Raw genomic sequence first — 23,591 nt, forward strand, 5'->3', positions numbered from 1 at the left:
GACTTATGGGATACAACACTTATAATATAATATTATTATTTCCTTGTTTGTATTTATGAATATGTTACCCATATTATAATAAATAGAGACACTTTATTTCATTTTAATAACTACTTATCCTTTCAGTTAAATACAACTTATTTTTACCTACATATTTCTTCTTAGAGAGGATATTTTTGCTTGCAGACTTGCAACATTTTATCAGTAGGGGTTTATTTAGAGTTAGAAATGAACTCTAATGCACTATTTTTACTGGAAATAAGCTATAATTTTATATTAAAATCAGTTTACAATTCAAAACGTTAAACTAACTTAATTTTGAAGTAAAATTTTTGATAGTAAACTGTGTTAAGCACAAGGAAGTGACGTTAAAAAAATTAAATGTACAAAATGTATTAGAATTTAAAAAAAAAGGGTAGTTCTTAATCAATGGTATTAGTTAAATCAACTTGTTTCTCTTGTTTTCACCACTTTCTCCTAGAGAGGATATACTTTTCTATAGAATAAGTGTTTAACATTTTTTTAATTATTTTTTAGGTTTCAATTATGTTGTTTATGTGTGATTTATGTAAATATAAAAATTATTATATTTTAAATAAACATGGTTTTTGTTGTTTTTAACATATAATAACCTGTCATCTGTCATTTCTTCTTCTTTTTTAGCTGTCATCTGTCATTTCTTCTTCTTTTTTGGGCTGTCATCTCTTCTTCTTTTTTGGATGTCAAATGTCATTTTGTGAGCAAATAATTTAGTAGAATTTTTGGTAGATTTTATCCTCCATCTAGTAGAATTTAGTAGATTTTATACCTAAATCTAGTAGAAAACGACGTTCGGTCGTTGGCAACCCTGTTTATGTTTATGTATGTATTTGATCTGAGCTTTGATGTTAAAAGTATTATTAAAATTAAATTACATAAAATCAAGTTTCATCAAATGGAAGTGAAACAAGAAATTAGTGAGGAAACGTGTAAAGTAGAAATAGAGTATAATGACCTGGATAAGACGTTTTTGGATGATTATAAATGTGGAGTTACTGAGGAATCTAATCCAGAAAATACAGATGGTATGGTTGATTGTTTATCCGCAGAATTGCCAATAAAGACTGAAATAAAACAAGGTGGAAATAAACTTACCTGTTTTAAAGCCAAAGAAACAACCAATGAAGGTAACTACCTATGTATAGCTATAATATACATACTAGACTTAGTCCAGGGCTAGGGCCTTCCGAAAAAAACAAAGTTTAAAAATGTTGATCTCCCCAGCTCTTTTCTGGTGGTGGGTAGCCTATAAACTCTCAATTTCAAATTGCAACCCATAATGTTAACCCTTGTCTTTTTTTTAGGTTTTTCAAAGACTTAATTATTTTTCTCTTCGCTTTTTTTGATCTCTCCGGCTGTTTTCTGGTCATGGATAGCCTCTTCTTCTTCAGGTACCGTGCCCAAATTTTAGGCATATGTAGCTTCCATGACAATTTGCTGATATCGTTCTCGATCTTGTGCAGCATGTAATATTTGATCTTCTGATAAGCCAGTCCATTGACGAAGGTTTGGAGCCATGCATATTTCTTCCTACCAATTCCTCTTTTTCCGTTGAGTATTAACTGCAGCATCCTGTATCTGCTACCTCTCATTATATTCCTGAGATATTCAAGTTTTCTCTTTTTGATCATCTTGATTAAGTCACCTTCGCCTTGACCTACTCCGTTTAAGACTTCTCTGTTTGAAATACGTTTAACCCAAGATATTTTGAGCATTCTACAATGTGACCACATCTCAAAGGCTTCTAATTTGTTCATCATGGTTACCTTCATGATCCAGGTTTCACATCCATAATACAGGATACACGTAACATTTTAGGAACTTCGATTCTTAGTTGTAAATTCAGCTGAGAGTTGCTCAGAACAGATCTAAGTTTCATAAATGCTCCTCTTGCAATTTCTATACGAGTTTTAATTTCTTCATCCAGATTTAGTGTCTTGTTTATCCAACATCCTAGGTATTTAAAATGGTTAACTTTTGTTAAAGGTTCATTATTAACAATTAGTTGCATAGGGCCGACGTCTTTACTAACCACAAGTAACTTTGTCTTTGTTGTATTTTTTTTTATTTATTTAACCTCCTTTAATACACAAAATTATTGTTATTACATTAAAAGAGTGCTTACTAATGCTAAAAACTAATTCATATATTAAGAGCCAACAGTAGCAATCAACAGGTAGCAACAAAATATAACTTTGGGAGATAGTATCATAAACTTTGCCAACAGTGGTAATTGACATTATCTAAGATTAATATTTTGACAATATCATAGTTGCGCTAATTGGAAGTACAGTCGAACCCACTTATTAGAATACTGGTTACAGGAATATCCCACTTTAAGGAATAGAAATTTGAGGTCCCGAAACGTTTCTACTCTCCATTAATGATCGGTTATTAGAATATTCCAGTTAAAGGAATAATTTTGCTGGGCACAAAGGCTATTCCAATAAGCGGATTTGACTGTAATAGAAAACGATTTTATTATTAGTAAGTAAATATTTATAAAAATAAACCAAAATGGGTGAAAATTTTGATTTTCGCATAATTTTTGCACGGTTTTTAATGGAATTTTCTTAGACGGTTTCACTTTATTTTTTGTTTGATTTACTTTTCGCATTTTGTTAAACTATTGATAATATTTTTAGAATAAAAAATCCTCCTAATTTATATACTTGCATTAGAATTCGAAATATTTTTACGTAAAATATACTTACCTACCTACATATAACTAAAACTCACAATTAACAACATTCTATTCTTCCAAAGAGGCCAACAACTTATACAACAACAAAAATATAATGAATTAACTATCAATAAACACTACTTTCCTATGAAACAACAATAACGAATTCTTAAATTAACACACTACTGCACTGAAAAGATATCGATAAAGATGACAGAACAGATTAGAGAAAATCTGACGCAGGTTTGTCAAAATGACAGTGATAATTTCTCTGTGTTGTCTAATTAGTTATTAGTTATAATATGTTTGATTTCTTGTTAGAAATAAAAAATTTTAGTATGTAGTTCCAAGATTACACAAAATCTAGGCATGAAATAAAAAAGTTTATTTGAAGAAAGTTTATTTTTTTGTTCTTCTTAATGGCGGTACAGGCTCGGTTTTTTAATATTGCATTTAGTGTAGGAAACAGAGGTTGAACCTTGCAAAATGGACACAAGTCCGGTTTTATTTTTTTTCTGGCATATCAAGGGGTGCTTATTATAAGACTAACTTTTTCTGAAAAAATTTCGCCCCGGAACCCCCCTTTTCACCCCTTTAAAGGGGGTAATTTATGGTTTTTGCAGAACGTAGCCCTTCCTGTACCTTTTACAAAAAATTTCTTTTATAGAAATATGAAGAGGACTATATTTTCTACGATCTATTTCCAACAGCATCTCTCTATCATCCACCGTTTAGCAAGGGTGGCGCCCCAAATTTGACAAGTTTTTAAAAAAGATGTTTTTAGAAAAAATATATTTTTCGCTAACTGTAACGGAAATTAAAAAGAAATGCTACGGAGATTATTTACAAATATATGATTGATTTTTTCGTATAGGTTTCACTGAAGGGTAATTGCCCTTTTTTTAATTACAGGGTGTTACATTTTAAAAAACCCCTTTTTATACCATCTGAACCGTTTATGCTAGAGTAAAAAGACTTTCAGCGATTACCCATGTACTGGTGTTATTTACAAATTTGTATAATGCACCCCCATTTTTTCCCCGGAACCACCCAAAAAAGAAGAAGAATTAATAAATAAAGTGATTTTCTTGGAATCCTTAACACACAATGCCCTTCATTAATATGCTTCATATATCATTTTGTGCAAGTTATTATTACCCATGCATGGACACTAAACGCGATTTCCTAGTGCAACCCTTGTAGCCAAAAACAATAAATAAAATGGGGGGTTAAAATTTTTTTTTTGTTTTTTGCTTTTTGATCCATATGGGCATATGCTTCATCAATAGTGCTTTTCAAAAATATATATGGTTATTGCAACATCCCTGCGCAAACCACCCCTATCCTTGAAAATATACTGCAGAAACTACCCCTATACCTTATCCAGCATTTTTTTACGATTTTCTCATTACCTATTCATTTTTTTTAAACAAAACTTATACAAGGTTAAAGACCACTATTTACTCTAAAAATTAGGTCCTATTCATTTTTTTCGTTTAAGCAACCGTTACGGCACAGTGGCGCCGTAAACCTCATATATGCTTTGACGGGCTCCAGTTTTTGTTTATTTTTTCGTCATCTGTTTGTTTTATTGATAAAGTACTTATGTAAAATAAAACAACACAGTGTAACCTACAAATCATGACCTATGCACATTTTACATTCTTTGCTCCCCAAAGCTACAGTGGTGGCCCAAAATAAATTTTTTCATATTTTCGCCACCTACACGCATTTTATTGCGTTAATGCTACCTTAATAGCACAATATTCACCCCTAAGTGGTCGCTAAGCAGTGGCGTATCCAGGGAGGTGTGATGGGGGCGATCACCCCCACCCCTCTCAAACCAAGTGATATTATATTTGAAGATTATAAAAATATTCATTTATTTTTATAGAAATACTTATATAATATTAATATTATTTTTATAAGAATGACTTTTTATGCTTTAGCGACAGTGGCGGATCCAGCATCGTTAAGAGGGGGGTGCCAATTGGTTAAATTTCTATAAAAATAAATGAATATTTTGATAATCTTTGAATATAATATGACTTGGTTTGAGAGGGGGGGGGAGATGTTCACCCCCATCACCCCTCCCTGGATCCGCCACTGCGTAGCGACCACCTAAGGGTAAATATTGTGCTGTTAAGGTAGCATTAATGCAATAAAATGCATGTAGGTGGCGAAAATATGCAAAAATTTATTTTGGGCCACCACTGTGGCTTTGGGGAGCAAAGAATGTAAAATGTCCATAAGTCATAATTTGAAGGTTACACTGTGTTGTTTTATTTTGCATAAGTACTTTATCAATAAAACGAACAGATGACGAAAAAAAAAACAAAAACTGGAGCCCTCCAAAGCATATATGAGGTTTACGGCGCCACTGTGCCGTAACCGTTGCTTATACGAAAAAATGAATGGGACATAATTTTTGGAGTAAATAGTGGTCTTTAACCTTGTATAAGTTTTGTTTAAAAATAATACATAGGTAATGAGAAAATCGTAAAAACATGCTCGCCAAGGGATAGGGGTAGTTTCTGCAGTACATTTTCAAGGATAGGGGTGGTTTTCGCAGAGATGTTGCAATAACCATATATATTTTTCAAAAGCACTATTGATGAAGCATATGCCCATATGGATCAAAAAGCAAAAAACAAAAAAAAATTTTCAACCCCCCATTTTATTTATTTTTTTTTGCTTAAGGGGTTGCACTAGGAAATTGCTTTTGGTATCCATGCATGGGTAATAATAACGTACACAAAATGATGTATGAAGCATATTAATAAAGGGCATTGTGTGTGAAGGATTCCAAGAAAATCAATTTATTTATTAATTCTTCTTTTTTTTGGGGTGGTTCCGGGGAAAAAATGGGGGTGCATTATACAAATTTGTAAATAGCACCAGTACATGAGTAATTGCTGAAAGTATTTTTACTCTAGCATAAACGGTTCAGATGGTATAAAAAGAGGTTTTTTAAAATGTAACACCCTGTAATTAAAAAAAGGGCAATTATTCTTAAGTAAAACCTATACCAAAAAATCAGTCAATTATTTGTGAATAATTGCCGCAGGATTTCTTCTTAATTTCCGTTACAGTTAGGGAAAAATATATATTTTTTAAAAACATCTTTTTTAAAAACTTGTCAACTTTAGGGCGCCACCCCCGCTAAACGGTGGATGATAGAGAGATGATGTTGGAAATAAATCGTAGAAAATATAGTCCTCTTCATATTTCTATAAAGGAAATTTTTTGTAAAAGTTACAGGAAGGGCTACGTTCCGCAAAAACCACAAATTACCCCCTTTAAAGGGGTGAAAAGGGAGGTTCCGGGGCGAAATTTTTTCAGAAAAAGTTAGTCTTATAATAAACACCCCTTGATATACCAGAAAAAAAATAAAACCGGACTTGTGTCCATTTTGCAAGGTTCAACCTTTGTTTCCTACACTAATTTAATTACAGAGTAATATCCACATACTAATATATTTCTCAATTTGGGCTCTGTACCGCCATTTTTTATTATATTACGAATATGTGTGCCAAATATCTCGACAAAATATTCAAAATTACAGCCACAATCTTGGAACGCATTTGTTGCTACCTGTTGATCACTACTGTAGCCTCTTAAGTACTAAACCTAAACAGAATAGAACAAGTAAGAACAAGTTAAAAAAAATACTACAAATACATCTAAACAAATCTAAATAAAATTTTACAACAAATTTTCTAGACTAGAAATTTGTTTCAGAAGCAACTTTTATTTGTTTCACAGAAGATAGTCCTGTCGCCAGGGGGGGTACAACGGCCTTCTTAATTCAGATGGACTTACCTAAGTTTTTGTTATGTATTTTGGCCTGTAGAATACGAATTTTTTGGGTAACAGTTGATCCGGATGTCGATAAGATTGTTATAAACAAAGAAGTTGAGGAATTACATAACAGCGATTTCTCGCAAAACAAAACATTTTTTTGTATTTTTTTGGGTCATTCTAACCAAAAAATGTTCCTACAAGTTTTTTCGTAGGATGCATAGTTTTCGAGATAAACGCGGCTGAACTTTCAAAAAATCGAAAAATTGCAATTTTTGAACCCGAATAACCTTTGAATAAAAAATAAAATAGCAATTCTGCTTACCGGCTTTAAAAGTTTGAGTCAAATTATATCTGTTTTGAATATTTGCATTACTAAAAATTTATTTTTTGATTGTTAAAAAAAGCTATAAACACATAGTGTTTCCCGTGATTAATACATGCGTTTTAATGCATGCTACGTAGAAATAGCCCCGCTTGCACTCTTATCTCCTCTACCTACTCGTTTGATTTTAAATGAGAAATCATTGAAAACATCACTCAAGCACTAGGTGTTTATAGCTTTGTTTTAACAATAAAATAATAAATTTTTAGCAATACAAATAATTAAAACCGATATAATTTGACTTGAACTTTCAAATGCGGTAAGCAGAATTGCTATTTTATTTTTTAATCAAAAGTTATTCGGGTTCAAAAATTGCAATTTTTCGATTTTTTGAAAGTTCAACAGCGTTTATCTCGAAAACTATGCATCCTACGAAAAAAATTGTAGGAACATTTTTTGGTTAGAATGGCCCAAAATATACAAAAAAAAGTTTTGTTTTGCGAGAAATCGCTGTTATGTGATTCCTCAACTTCTTGGTTTATAACAATCTTATCGACATCCGGATCAACTGTTACCCAAAAAATTCGTGTTCTACAAGTCAAAATACATAAAAAAAACTTGGGTAAGTCCATCTGAATACAGGAGGCCGTTGTACCCCCCCTGGCGACAGGACTAAGAATTTATCACAGTTAATAAAATTATCATATGGTTACATTCTTCTAACATCGTATTTATGGGTGAACAATCAGTCTTATTAGTTGAGAACAGTCGTTTGTTATTAATTCTTAAATGTGTTTTTGGAACATGAATTAATATTATTTATAAAAAATAAATCTTTATATTTAATGTGATTAACAACATAGTATACAAAAAGGGCTAAATGAAAATGTCTTGTATTATGCAGTCTCTGAACTTTAAAACAAGTTAGCATAGCATTATAGGAAATCATGTATGGATAGATACCAAACTTTCTGACATAAAGAAACCCCAAGAATCGTTTTTGAACCTTTTCAATCAGATCAACATTGAATTCGGCTTGTAGTGCCCATATAATAGAGGCATACTCCAAGTGAGGTCTTACCAGTGCATTGTATAATGATATTAGAGTTTCAGTTCTTTTAAAAAATTTTAATTATGAAGCCAAGAGTTCTGTATGCTTTTCCAATGATGATCTTGACTTGTATTTCCAATTAACCCAAAAAATAAAAAAATTATTTGTCAAAATAATTTTTCAAAATTTTTACAAAAAATGACTGACATTTAAAAAAAATTATTCATATTTAAATATTTTTTTAAAATTAAGTTTAATAAAAAAACATTTTATTAAAAATTTTATTTTTTACTGTGAAGTGCCTGATCTGAAAGGGTAATTTTGATAGAGTTTTTTTTTTGAAAAATGGCTTTGGCAGAGCCAATTAGCCAGACTTGTTTCTAATTGATTGCAGATTCATAGTCATAAATTTCTTATAACATAAGTACATTCTACAATTTTATTTTTATAGATACATTGGTACATTGTGTAGCTTTTTTTTATTTTGATTTTTTTTTAATTATTTTACTGTTTTTTTTTAATATATATTTTAATTTGTGCGATTTACTTTTTTTTACTTCTTTTTTTTCTATTCTTTTTTATTTTTGTTCCTTTTTTTTTCTTTTTTTTTGTTTATTATTTTTTTTTTGTTATTATTTTATTTTGTGTTTTTTTTTAATATTATTTTTTTAATTTTTTCAAACCACATTAACAAATTATGCCTATTTATTACATATTACGTTTACAACTTGTATTTACATAATTTAACATGTTTATAAATGAGATGAAGAATTTCCATATCATTTGTAAATATTAAAGTATTTAGGTTTATTGGGAAAAAACATTTTAAATCTTTTAATTCCTTATAAAGGTCGTTTATGTTATTTATGTTTAAATGACATTCTAATATGACATGTGTTAGATCTCCGATTTTGCCACAAGTACAATTGGGAGTATCTGCCAAGCCGATTCTATGCATGTAAGATGGCATAAGAGCATGATTGGCTCTCAACCGATTAATGGTTTTTATAAAATGTCTGTTATATTCTGTGTAAAACCATCTTTTTGAGGTTACAATGAGCAAAATTTGAGCCAGTATTACATTCTCTGTAATGCAATTGCCAATTATTTTTAAGTTTTTGTCTGCTAAAAGTATCAATATCTGAAGCTGGAATTAAATTTTTGTTTATTTTTTCTCCGATCACATAAGCTGATTTAGCAAAATTGTCAACTATTTCATTGCCTTTTATTCCCGAATGACCCTTAATCCAAGCAATTGTTACATTTACTCCTAATTGTATAATATCAGAGTTTTAAGAATATTCAATTCAATGTGGTTTATGTGTTTGACTGTTTGAATGTTACTCAATCTGTCCACCACGCTTTTACTGTCAGTAAATATAACATAATTGCTAGTTGGATTCAGTAGTACATACTGAACAGCAAACATTACTGCTATCATTTCTGCTGTGTATATTGAGCATTCAATAGGTAGGCTATATTGATGATGGTAATTTTTATTTTCGTGGAATACTGCACAGCCCGTTCCATTTGCGTCTTTTAACCCATAGAGTTAATATATAGACCCATAGAGTTAATCATGTGTTTACACCTTCATAATTACACTTAATAGAATTAAACTATTTCTTTTAATATCAAGGAAATAATTTTGCTGAAACATTACTCCAAGATCTTTGCAAGTGTTCTTTCTTCCAAGTACAGTGTTAGAAATTTTGTATTGGTTCTCCACGTATTGTGTTTTTCGAGTGATAGTAAAAACATGACATGTAGAAGTGTTTAAAAACATTTTGTTGTCATCGAACCATTGAATTACTGAGTTCAGATCACGTTGCAGCATCTCAGAGTCCTGCAGAGTTGAAATTTCTCGAAAAATCTTAAAAAGGCTTGTTGAAAACTTCACACAGTGAGGCAAATCATTAATAATAATCATTAATAATAATTAATTTTACTGAAGTACTGTCAACTTTTAATGTAATTTTAGACAATTTTAATTATTGCTGACCTGTAAAAGTACATTTGTACATTATTACCAATAAATACTCTACTCTACTCTAATAAATATAGCGAACGGAAGAGGACCCAAGTTGCTACCTTGTGGTACTCCTGATGTCGACATAAATGGCTTAGATAAACTGTTCCCTACTTTAACTTGATTTAACCTATCAGAAAGGTATGACCTCAGAAACATACATGCTTCTGAATCAAAATCAAATTTGCTCAGCACTTCAATAAGTATAGAGTGATCAATCTTATCAAAAGCTTTGGTGCAGTCGGTAAAAATGACATCCAGCTGAGTTATTATTTATGGCCTCTGCTGCAAAACGTGTAAAAACACACAAATGTGACACAGTGGACTTCCTGGTAAAAAACTATGTTGTTCTGGACAGAACCTATCTCCAAAGTAATTCAAAATATTGTTAGTCGGAAAAATGAAAGATTACACATGCGTCATCGATGATATGCATACGAATCAAATCAAAAATTTCAAGTCGAAACAACGTCTAAACTAAGTTAATACTGTAAAAAAACGGATGTGACTACTACCCTACTGTACATATTTTTCGCTACGTAAATTTGCCAAAAAATTTTTGTGATGTTATTATTTTTCTGATAATACCTATAGATTTATTGGTAATAAATGTTACTTTTACTACGGTAATTAATTATTTGATATAATGTATGTAGATAAGGACACACCATTAAACTTGATAAAAATAATAAACTTAAGATAAAACCCATAACTAAATTAAAATTCATGGTTTTGATGTTTCAATTATTACTTTAATCATCGTCAGAATAATAAGTTTCTTGAGCGGATGCTTTAAAATAATTTTAAAGGAACAAACAATAATTAATGAAAACGTAAAAATGACATTGACAATCATTGGGTTAAGTCAATAATTTCAAACACGCCATGTCTTGTTGCGTGTTGGGTGGCTTCAAAAGAAATATGGATAATGCCTCCTTGATGCTGACTTCTGTTGGAGAACTTGCATGACCAATGATTGAGAAGTCCTTACGACTAATAGGGTGGTCAGAATCAGTCATATGTTGGAATACCGCTGAATTTGGAACTGTTCTTGATCGTCTTCCTAAGTGGGAGTGACACCTAAGTGTTCGCAACATCTGACATTAAAGTGACGTCGAGTCTTCCCGACATACGTAGCTGCACAGCTACTACATTTGAATTGGTATATAATGTTAGATGCGAGATCACTAGGAATCATGTCTTTCACATGGAAACGAGATCCTATCCTTTCCAAAGTCGTGAAAGCAAATCTTAATTCTATAGAGAGAAATGCTTTTTTAATTGTTCTACGGATGTTGCGTCGGATTTGTAAGCTGTGGTAACCAGTATATGGAAGTTTGATATAGATATTTTCTTTGATTTATTCTACTTTGCTGTTTGGTTGGAATTTGTTATTGAAAAAACGTCTGATGTATCTTTCTAAGAAGTTCAACGAAAAACCATTTTTACTTAAGATCACCTTTATGTTTTCTAACTCTTCATGTAGGAATTGCCAGGTTGAACAGATAGTGAAAGCGCGGTGAACAAGTATATTGATTAAACTTGTTTTGTATTTGTTAAGAATGAAGCTATCTGCGTTTATATACAGGCCGGTGAAGGTTGGTTTTCTGTATATTGAAGTGGAAAAACCTGAAGGTGATCTGAAGATGTTAATTCCTAAGAAGGGCAGATTTCCATTGACTTCAATTTCACTAGTAAATTTCATATTGTGGTGTTTCTGGTTGAGATAATCTAAGAAATGTTGAATGTGATCGGTATGTTTGAAGATGAGAAAAATATCATCCACGTATCGTCTATAAAGAAGTGGCTTAAAATCAGTTGGACAGTCAGTTAACCATGTTTTCTCATGGTGACATAGAAAAGTGTTCGCGAAAACTGGTCCTAAAGGAGAGCCATTGCAACGCCATCTATTTGTCTATACACTTTTCCGTCAAAACTGAATAGACATTCTTTGGCAGCTAATGTCAGTAGATCTTTAAATTTTGACTGCTTCATTCCTAAAAAGCTTGAATTGGAACTTGGAAAAAGTGAATTTATTATTATGTTAATGGTTTCATCTAAGGGAATGTTTGTAAACAGACTTTCAACGTCGAAACTGACCATAATTCCATCTTTGTGTCTGTTTTGGTTGGTAATTTCCTTCGCAAATGAAAATGTATATTTTACTGTGAATTCGTTTTCAGTCAGTATTTGAAGGTGTGGGACAAGATATTTAGCTAACAGATAGTTTAATAACTCCATCAATACTCCAAACTATCTGTTAGCTAAATATCTTGTCCTACACCTTCAAGTACTGACTGAAAACGAATTCACAGTAAAAGATACGTTTTCATTTGCGAAGGAAATTACCAACCAAAACAGACACAAAGATGGAATTATGGTCAGTTTCGACGTTGAAAGTCTGTTTACAAACGTTCCCTTAGATGAAACCATCAACATAATAATAAATTCACTTTTTCCAAGTTCCAATTCAAGCTTTTTAGGAATGAAGCAGTCAAAGTTTAAAGATCTACTGACATTAGCTGTCAAAGAATGTCTATTCAGTTTTGACGGAAAAGTGTATAGACAAATAGATGGCGTTGCAATGGGCTCTCCTTTAGGACCAGTTTTCGCGAACACTTTTCTATGTCACCATGAGAAAACATGGTTAACTGACTGTCCAATTGATTTTAAGTCACTTCTTTATAGACGATACGTGGATATTTTTCTCATCTTCAAACATACCGATTACATTCAACATTTTTTAGATTATCTCAACCAGAAACACCAAAATATGAAATTTACTAGTGAAATTGAAGTCAATGGAAATCTGCCCTTCTTAGGAATTAACATCTTCAGATCACCTTCAGGTTTTTCCACTTCAATATACAGAAAACCAACCTTCACCGGCCTGTATATAAACGCAGATAGCTTCATTCCCAACAAATACAAAACAAGTTTAATCAAAATACTTGTTCACCGCGCTTTCACTATCTGTTCAACCTGGCAATTCCTACATGAAGAGTTAGAAAACATAAAGGTGATCTTAAGTAAAAATGGTTTTTCGTTGAACTTCTTAGAAAGATACATCAGACGTTTTTTCAATAACAAATTCCAACCAAACAGCAAAGTAGAAGAAATCAAAGAAAAGATCTATATCAAACTTCCATATACTGGTTACCACAGCTTACAAATCCGACGTAACATCCGTAGAACAATTAAAAAAGCATTTCCCTCTATAGAATTAAGATTTGCTTTCACGACTTTGGAAAGGATAGGATCTCGTTTCCATGTGAAAGACATGATTCCTAGTGATGTCGCATCTAACATTATATACCAATTCAAATGTAGTATTTGAAAATTATTGACTTAACCCAATGATTGTCAATGTCATTTTTACGTTTTCATTAATTATTGTTTGTTCCTTTAAAATTATTTTAAAGCATCCGCTCAAGAAACTTATTATTCTGACGATGATTAAAGTAATAATTGAAACGTCAAAACCATGAATTTTAATTTAGTTATGGGTTTTATCTTTAAGTTTATTATTTGATATAAATTAATAATACAAAAATAATGAGTAAGCAAATGTAGTATTATGAATTTCTCCATGTTAAAGTTGCCGGACGTAAATAGTAACAGGAATTTAAAAAATGTCGTTTAGGTCAGCTGCATGATGTGACTTAAATGAAAGTAAACTTAATGAATTCAGATCATTTGGTATCCAGATCATTTTCCAGACATTGTCTGCAAATAAATGTAAATTCGTAAAAATATACTAATCTGTATTTTATGCACTATGTTTATTTTATTTTATTTTATTTATCAACGGGCAATCACTCAATGAAAATACAGCATAAACATTAATCACATGAGATTTATAACCTAACCTAAAGTAAATTTAAAAATTTTAATCATAAGAACTAGGAACATTAAATAAATAACAAACATTAACAAAACATGTACAAAACACAAGGATATCAAGTTATCACACACAGTTTTTAAGCTGAGCTTTAAGTTCATTTGGAAAACTGTAACAATCTAAACCTTCCGAATATTGGTTAGCAAACCTAGGTGTTCTGGACATGAATGAGTTGTGTCCGTAGTTAGTGCGATGGGGTCTAATGTAAAAAGGTTGATTTAGCCTTGTTTGTCTACTGGGAACAATGGAGGCTAATTTTCTCCAATAGTTGAGGACCAAAATTGTTGGAGTGTAGTATATTATAAAACATTGTGAGATCCTTATGCATGCGTCGGATTTGGAGAGAGGTTATGTTAAGAGACTTTTCTATATTAGAATAGTTAATTTCATCAACCCTCTGGTTTTGTTTAAATGCAACACATCTTAAGAACTTGTGCTGAACTCTCTCAATAGCTAGAATATGGGTGTTATAGTGTGGAGACCAAACACATGAACAGTAATCTAGGTGAGGTCTCACAAGTGAACAATACAATACTTTTATGGATGGGATATTTAGAAAGTCTTTTGCACAACGTTTGATAAACCCTAAAAGTTGAAGTGATTTTGAGACAATAGATGAGATATGGGGGATGTAGGATAAGCTTGAATCCAGCACAACACCTAGGTCTTTTATCTGAGATACAGAGTCTAAAGGACAATCCTTCATAGTATAGATATGATTTGTAGGGGTTCTATTTCGACCAAAAACCATGAAGTGAAACTTTTTAACATTAAGTTCCATTCCGTTGCTATCACACCAATAGCTCAACCGATCCAAGCCAGATTGTAATTTTTGATAGTCACCATCACTCTCGATTTTCAAATATAATTTTAAATCGTCAGCAAACATTAGGAAAAAAGCAAAGTGGAAACAGGAGGCAATATCATTAACATAGATATTGAATAGAAGGGGTCCAAGATGTGACCCTTGTGGCACTCCTGAAGATACCTCAATTTCAAACGATTGAAAACCCTGAACACATACTATTTGTATTCTTTCAGATAGGTAGGATAACAACCATTCTAAAAGTTCACCCTGGATACCCAGACCTCTCAACTTATTGATTAAAATCTTGTGATTTACCCGGTCAAACGCCTTTGTAAAGTCTGTGTATACAGCATGAACCTGGAAGCCACCTTCAAGAGATTCCACAAGGAAGTCGGTAATGTCAATAAATTAAGTTCAGTGGAGCGGCTAGAGAGAAATCCAAATTGCTGGTCGATAAAACAGCATTTTAAACTTGCTGACAAATAGTCACAAACAAGACTCAAAAACTTTGGGAATACAACTCAGAATGTTAATCGGGCGATAATTGTTCACTTGAGACTTATCTCCAGATTTTAGTATTGGGGTAATAAAGCTAGTTTTCCAGTAGGCTGGGAACATCCCGGTCTTTAATGACAGGTTAAAAATGTGAAAAAGAGGTCTAGAAAGTAAAAAGCTTAAGTGTTTAAGAAAAGAAGGTGGAAGGCCATCTGGACCTGGCCCCTTGTTGCTATCCAAAATGGAAAGTTTTTCATATATAGACGAAATAGAAATGCCAAATTGAGATATAGTAAATTGTGATAAGTTGATGTCACCAGAATCTAAAATATTATCCTGCAAAACACAATCTCTATCACTATAAGTTTTTGAAAAGTATTCAGCAAACAAATTAACAATTTCTGTACCACTAGAACCAGTGATATTATTATAGTGTACAACTGATGGTATATTAGGTTTGCTATTTTTATTACTAACAAATTTCCAAAAATTTGTAATATTATCCCTGAGAGATGATTCATTTAATGCAATGTAATCAAGATAAAATTGTTGTTTTAAGCGTTTACATTGAGCCCTTAATGCAGAAAACTCATTAAAGAGAGTGGGGGATTTAGTTCTCAGATATTCTTTGTGAACTTTCTTTTTCTGAATAATTGTAGCTTTGAGATCTGGAGAAAACCACACCGGAAATTTCTTTGCTGAATACTTTTTAACAGGAACATAAAGATCAATTAAGTATATAATATCGGAAAAAATACTGATCAAGTCATCAAGAGACTTATTTTTAAACAAATTATCCCAATTAAATTGAGAAAGAAAACTTGTAACATCTAGGATATCCATTGCATGGAAATCTCTATAAAAAGCATCACCAGTCAGTCCAGGGTTGTTAACACATGATTCACACTTAAATTCAAAAGATATAGGTGGATGATAAATATCCAAAGGAAGTAGGACTATCTCTGCTGTTGATATCTTGCTTCGCTATCGTCCATGAAAATCAGATCCAGCAAATTGTGTGCATTTTTAACGAAGTTGACTTGATAAAGGTTATGGTATGAGCATGAAGCTGAAAGAATCTGTATGGATTCAACTTCACGAGGTGAAGCTCCTGTCAAAGGGGTACCCACTGAAGACATTCCATCCTTGGACCAGTTACAGTAAGGAAGGTTAAAGTCCCCAAGGATACAAAGCTTGTGATCCGGATTTTCATCCGATAGTTTCTCCACATTCTCCATAAACTCACAATATTTCTCTGGTTCACTTCGTGGTGGAAAATAAGCAGTAGCAATGATGATCTTATTGCTTCCAACTTCAATTTTAACAAACAAATGTTCAATACTGTTACTTGCTAACAAAACTGTACTAGATATTGTTTTACGGACAGCTATAAGCACCCCACCTCCACGAGAAAAAATGCTTGTTGATAAAGATCTATCCTTTCGGTGGATGTTGTAGTCAAACATTTGTAGTTCAGAATTGTTAATGTCACTAGTCAACCATGTTTCACTTAGCACTATAATGTCATATTGTGAGTATGATATATTCTCATAGAGTAGATTAAGTTTTGTTCGCAGACCTCTGACGTTCTGAAAATAAACAGGTATTGACGAAGTGGCTTGAACTTTTAATTCTGTTGATTTTCTATGTTTTTTGTGAGCAATTTTGGTATACCCTTTACATATTTTAGAATGAGATTTAGTTCACCATTACGCTGCCTTTCTTTAAGTTCTGTTTTCAGAGAATTAACCTCTGCATGTTGTTCGTTAGTTAGGTCAGCCTCAATAAACACTTTTAAGCTTCTATCGAGTCTTCTTTTGTTTCTCAAGATTGAACGAACAATCTCAGGAGGCTCGAGGGTTAGGCGTAATGATTGATGTCCATTTTTATTGCGTTTCCCAATTCTGGCTGAGCTCAGTATGACTGGGGAGTCTGACAGACCCAAGAGGATGTCGTTGGCTCTAGATAAATCGTCTTCCTCATTGTTTTGGATTAAATTAAACATCATTAAGAAAATGATTGAAAAGTCAGAGTAATATGTACACGTTTGGCAAACTCATAGACAGAAGTTAACCATATTGACAGATGATTACTTACAAATTTTATTGACTTATTTTAATTAAATAAATACTTACCAAACCAAAAATACAATATAATATCAAAATAGCTTTTAAAAGAACTGAGTTTATTCAAGTAAATACTACTGATAATTAAAATTTATAAACTCCACCGAACCTAACCCAGTTTCACTGTCAAAGTGAAAGAAATTGAATCTGTCAGATTGATCAGTTGACCAGCACGATTACTCGAATAGTAGTTTATACAATCATTATCGCTACTGATGTTGAATGTTTTTCTAAGAATGACATTAGAAGTACAGAAATAGTCAAGTGTGAGTTTAAATTTTCTACTAAATTAATATAACTACGTTGAACAATTTTATCGCCGTCTCACTCTGTCAATTATAAATATGTAACTGCGTATGTCTTGGATAACGTTTTTGCTTAGTAGACAACACTTAATAATCTATCTCTCTCGTTTGTTATTTATAAAAAAGGCAGCAAATCCAAAATATGTGCTTGATATGATCGTTCATGGGTATTCTTTTATTTTTCCGACTGTATAAAGCACGTTCTTGAATATCTTAGCAATTGAATTGATGACAGATATAGGTCTATAGTTCTCAATGTTACCAGCATTACCTGATTTAAATATAGGTGTTATAATTGCATGCTTTAACACTAGAAGCACCAGAGCGGTCATTTTGACTGCTTTCTATTTTTGACCCTCTGTATTACTGATTCCTCCTGACAGCCTGACAATTACTGTTGTTTTAGAAAGTTGATAATTTAGGAATTTTCCTAGATCTAATTGAGGATTATAATTGTTCCTTTACAAGTACCTAGTTTAATTACTTTTTGAGATGTGTTAATATATACCTAGAAGCACCAGGGCGGTCATTTTGACTGCTTTCTATTTTTGACCCTCTGTATTACTACTTATTCATAGTTATTCTAGAAACTTAAACATTTAGGACTTTGTTACATCTATTTAAGGATTACAAGTTCTCTTTTGCAGGTAGGTACTTAGTGTAATTACTTGTTGGATATGTTAATGTCTACTTAGAAAAAATTCGGTTCTTATTACGGAGGAGAAGTACCAGATCTGAGCGATGATCAACAGATAAATTTGCACTTGCATCGGCAATATGGAACTTATTTATGGAGAATTGTATATTTTGCTACACCTACAACTGGCTAAAATATATCTATCGACGGACAGCTTTTTCCGACAAAGGCAAGATGTCACTTCGGTACACGACAATTAGACCGAAAGCAGTAGACCGAACTCATTAGACTGAAAACCACTTTACCGAAACCTCACTAGACCGAACAGCATTAGACCGAAATGGTAAATAAATTTAAAAAGTTTGCAGTAAATTATGCAATTATGCAGTAAACATTTTGTATATCTGTCTTTTTGTTTATTGTATTTTTTTGTATTATTTTATATATAGACTGTGTAAATTGTTACTCTGTACAGTCTGATATGAAATCATTTTCATCCGTTAAACAAATTAGTGAAGGTAAAAATAAATTAAGGGTAGAGTGACGTTAACACCATTTTAACTGTTTATAATAACCATCCAAATAACATTTAGTTGTACTGTTCTTACGATGTCAGTTGGACCAGAAGCATTTTTTGGGGTCCGGTCAATAATTCTACGAAGAGCATAGAAATAAAGATAAACCATATAAACATTTGCTTGCTTCAAAATTGATCACTCCTTGTATTAGTCCACATGGACGCGGGTGTGGCTTACTACTTTCTAACGTATCTTATTGGGCAATACTGAAGAGTAATTGGTCAAATTGTTCGGAAGTGCTTAGGCTCAAATCATATCGTTATCTGGTCAAAATACCTTCTCATGTTTCAAAGGCGGCAAGCAATATAAACACTAAATAAACAGTGTCGTCGTCATAACTTACAATTATTTTATTTTTATAATACATTTTTTGTCTCATTTCTTTAGTACTTAAAAAATGAATAAGCACATTAAATTGCATTTGTAAGTATTATATACTTTTAATGATCAATTTTAAATTTTATTGTATTGTATTATACTGAAACTGTATTGTTTATACAGGATGTCCCATATATTATGCGAGATTTAATGACGTCAATTTGCTCAGTCCGCTGATTGGATAATGTAATTAATGGAATTTTTCATGTTTCATATTTTTATTTTTTCCATATTTTCCTTTGTATGTGTCCATGTCTAAGAGCCATATATGAGGAGAGGGAGTGTACATTGATTGAAGACTCTTGATTTTAGGTATTGGGGGTATTTTTTTCTTTAGAATAAAAGACAGTTTTCCGAGTGATGCCCAGGCCAATCTTATTATTTTTTTTATTTCTTCGGTCTGATTTTTTTATTTAATTTAGTGATTTGTCCTAGAATATCTCTTTTACTTGCTTTATTCTTGTTTGTGCCACTGTAATTATTGGTTCTCCTTGTTGATTGGTCATGGCTTTTGTTTTACTGTAAGCGATGTTCAGTCTCATCTTTGTCGATTCACTATCTAGTGCTTCCATCATTCTTGGTAATTCTTCACTATTTTCTGTTTTAATACAATATATATATATATATATATATATATATATATATATATATATATATATATATACTATTGTGTTTTCAATTTATCAATCAAAAGCAAAATGAAAATTAAATTAAATTTTTTTTTAAATAACGCGGGCACATAAATTTGATACACCCTGTATATTGAGCTGTAGATATTTCTTAGAATGTAGTTTGGATGTAAGTAGATTTCTCTTTTAATGAGCTTTCCGATGAACCATTAAAGATTTTTGTGAATAATTAAAGTGAAAATAACGATGTATTTAGATTTAAAATGGAAAAAGATTGTTTAGTTTAGAGGTAATTATCAATTTCTAGAAAAGTGGTTTTATGGAGAAAGTTTGGAATTTTAGTATCTTTGTTTCAACACGAGTAAATATTGTATAGTTCTCAGAAAGTAATTAGGATGATCGGAATAATTTTGAGGGTGACTGTTTCGTTTGTTCGAATGGAAAAGTCGATGTTTCTGATTATTGGCAATGTGGAAGGGGAAAAGTAGTTAGAATGATTGAGAGAGGTTGAAAAGGAAGGCATTATGTTTTTGGCATCGCTAAGGAGCGGTTCGACGTGTTAAGTGGATAGATAGTTAGCAGATACCAGTGGCTGTTTTGATAGTGGAGAATAGTGTTGAAAAGTGGAACGAGAGACAGATCAAATTGAGACGAAATACCTCTTTGATTCTGTATTATTGTGAGAAGGAGAGCAGAGAATTTTTGGAGTTTTGTTTGAATCGAGTACGTGCCAAAAGAGACCCGGCTTGTTGGAGAATTGGTGCTGGTATGCTGATAGTTTTGAAGCTGGACAACGGAGAGAGGCTTTGATGAGTAGCCTTTAACATAGTCAACGAGGGAGAGCTGTTTGGGGTCACGAGAAGACATCCGAGTGAGTGAAGCAAAAGGTCAGTCAATTTATGTGAAAGAGATTTTTATGTTCGGGAACTAAATTTTTGAGTAAAAAGCATATGAATTAAAATTCCAATATTTCAAAATATAAATAGTAAATATAGGTAATCTTGCGAAGACATAAATTTGTTTGGTTTAGTTTGTTTTACCAAAGTCATCGGGAACAAACCGATAAATTGTTTTTTTTTACTATAATAAATTTAAGTGGTATAAATTTCATTCGGACATCTGTGTCCACAGGTTTTTAGATTCGATAGATTTCAGAGTATTAATTTGATAAATAAAAGACAATTCTGTATTTTTATTTTAATATTTTGCTTTATTTCTTTTCCCTATTTTATCCCGATTAGGATCAACTCAGAGATACTGAACCCACGAGAGAAGATAAGTATAACGTGAGATAATTTGGATTTTTTTAAATAGTATAAAAAAGGCACCCTGAGATTTTTTATTCAATTTTTATGTATGATTTGCGACAATTAAATAATTAATCAAATAAATAACAATTAATATAAAATTAATAAGAAGCAGATCATAACAATACTTACAAGTCAAAAGTGACATTTGGAAAAATTGTGTAGCTCATGTTCAAGTAAAATAAAAATATTATCTTGCTTTGTCACCAATATTAATGTCTTCTTCTTCTTTTCCTTCTTCTTCTTGTGTAGACATGACTGTCTGTTTTTCAATGTGGCTCCAGTAAGTTGTCATTCCATCGTATTCGTGGTCTTCCCACTTAGTTTTGGATCCCGCGTATGAAAAAAAAGTTGATTAATAGCAAGCTGAAAATTTTTTAATAGCTTAAGGGTGTGTAGTTGGAGAAACTTTGATATATGGGAACACTGGAATAGGGGAAGTTTTAATTGTGGAACAGGTTAAAAATTTGGAACGGCCAGACCACGAAAACGGCACATGTATTTTGTCCGACAGAACAGACTTAAACTCTCCGAACAGAGATTAAACTCTCATGCAAAAATCAGCCTACTATTTATCACCAAATGGGCGTTTTAATGAGTGGAACATGTAGAATATGTCAAATGACAGGAATTATGACAGCTGATAAATAGCAGTCTGATTTTTGCATGAGAGTTTAATCTCTGTTCGGAGAGTTTAAGTCTGACCGTTCCAAATTTTTAACCACAATTAAAACTGCCCCTGTTACAGTGTTCTCATATATCACAGTTTATCCGACTAGACACCGTTTAAGCTATTAACAAATTTTCAGCTTACTATTAATCAACTTTTTTTTCATACGCGGGATACAGACCTAACTGATCGTCTTCCTATTGGGGAACCGTCTCTCGCCGTCCTTACTACTTTGTTTTTTGTCATTTGGCTCATGTAGTTGTTCCATTATACTCTTCTGCTTTTTACCCAGTTATTGATGTTGTCCACCTTGCATATCTGTCGTATATCTGCACTTCTACCTCTTCCCATATCCCATCGATTTTTCAAAGTATTTTCATCTCTGCTGTTTCTAGCATTCTTTCTGTCCTTTCTGTATCAAGTCGTGTTTCTGCCGCGTATTTATGTCATTATTGGTCTGATAACTGTTGTGTAAATTGCGCCTTTCACTTCTTTTCCAATATTGGTGTGGTAGTTATAAACACGACAAGTGTCGAATCAAGTTCTGAACACACGGATAGTGATATATTTCAACTTGTCAAAAATATGTCCTATGTATAGTATTTTTACTACAAAAGCGATCTTACGTAGGTCAAAATTTTTGACGTAAGAGAACTGTCAAAACATTAGAATGTGAATTTTCATTATTGCCATGTTTATTATAAACATGGATATAATGAAGAGTCACATTCTAATGTTTTGACAGTTTACGTCAAAAATTTTGACCTACGTAATATCGCTTTTGTAGTAAAAATACTATACAGTAGTAAAAGTGATCTCTTCATTAGTCATGAATTAGACAATTCGACTGGAAGAGGAATTGTTCGTTTTCATGTATTTTATGTGTATATTCAAAGTGTAGTCTTATAGTTCTCAAATTAATAAGCACGTTAAATTTCATTTGTATTATGTACAGTGGAACCCCGATAAGTCGGCCCCCGATAACCCGGAAGTCCGGCTAACCCGGACCGATTTTTATCAGACAAACATTACAACAATAAAAATGTATGTCCTTTATGCTGGATTTTCCAATTTCTTTTCAACATCTTAAAATATTTTCTTTTATCTTTCCTTATAAACATATTGTTCGAATACTATAATATCTTATATTTTTCAGGCTAATTTTATTTATCATAATAAACTTCGTAAAAATTTGTCGTTTTAGCGAATTCCTATGTAGTTCATTCGTTTCAATTTTCAATGTCAAACACATTATACAATGAGAGATAATGCGTATTTGTGTAATTTGATACATAATATAACTGGCATGACAGACAACGCTCATTCTCGTGTTATCGAAACCAATAGGCATCTGTAGTATCCTTTATTTACTTGAAACTGTCTAGCATTGTTTAGAAAAGACTATTAAAAAATTATTTTTCAAACAATGGCCTTAGTCTTCACTCTTATTAAATAACATAAGTTCGTTCTCGTTGCGAGACGGTATTGTGTGTGTGTAGTAAAGTCTCATTGTTCGTTCCGCGTAAATATATTCAGATTTTGTGTTTGGATTTTTTGTCTACGTAATGGCAATAAAACTTAAAATGTTGTTTTTGTTTCAAAATGATAACAAAAGACAGTTTGGACAATCGGTGCAAAGCTAAGAAAGCTAAAAATGAGACTCTCGACGACGCTTTGTATGTGTGGAACGCGAACGTGGTTTACAAGTGTCTGTGTGCCAATTATAACGGAGTTTATCTGTAAGCATACCATATTTTAATAATTTTTACCATTTTCTCCGGCTAACCCGAATTTTCGATAACCCGGATCGGCCGCGGTCCCGATTAATC

The 23,591-nt window shown here is 32.1% G+C and overlaps 1 protein-coding gene across 1 annotated transcript in view; it reads left to right on the forward strand.

Annotated features, from left to right (window-relative positions):
• Positions 1–722: 722 nt before the first annotated feature.
• The window catches only part of LOC126882255 (zinc finger protein 91-like), a 49,016-nt gene continuing 26,147 nt past the window's right edge, over positions 723–23,591 (forward strand). Inside the window, exon 1 of the mRNA XM_050647081.1 lies at positions 723–1,166. Within this exon, the coding sequence (XP_050503038.1) occupies positions 854–1,166 (313 nt within the window). The 5' untranslated portion in view covers positions 723–853. The remainder of the gene's footprint in view (positions 1,167–23,591) is intronic.

This window comes from Diabrotica virgifera, chromosome 3, assembly GCF_917563875.1.
Source record: "Diabrotica virgifera virgifera chromosome 3, PGI_DIABVI_V3a".
Classification (NCBI taxonomy): domain Eukaryota; kingdom Metazoa; phylum Arthropoda; class Insecta; order Coleoptera; family Chrysomelidae; genus Diabrotica; species Diabrotica virgifera.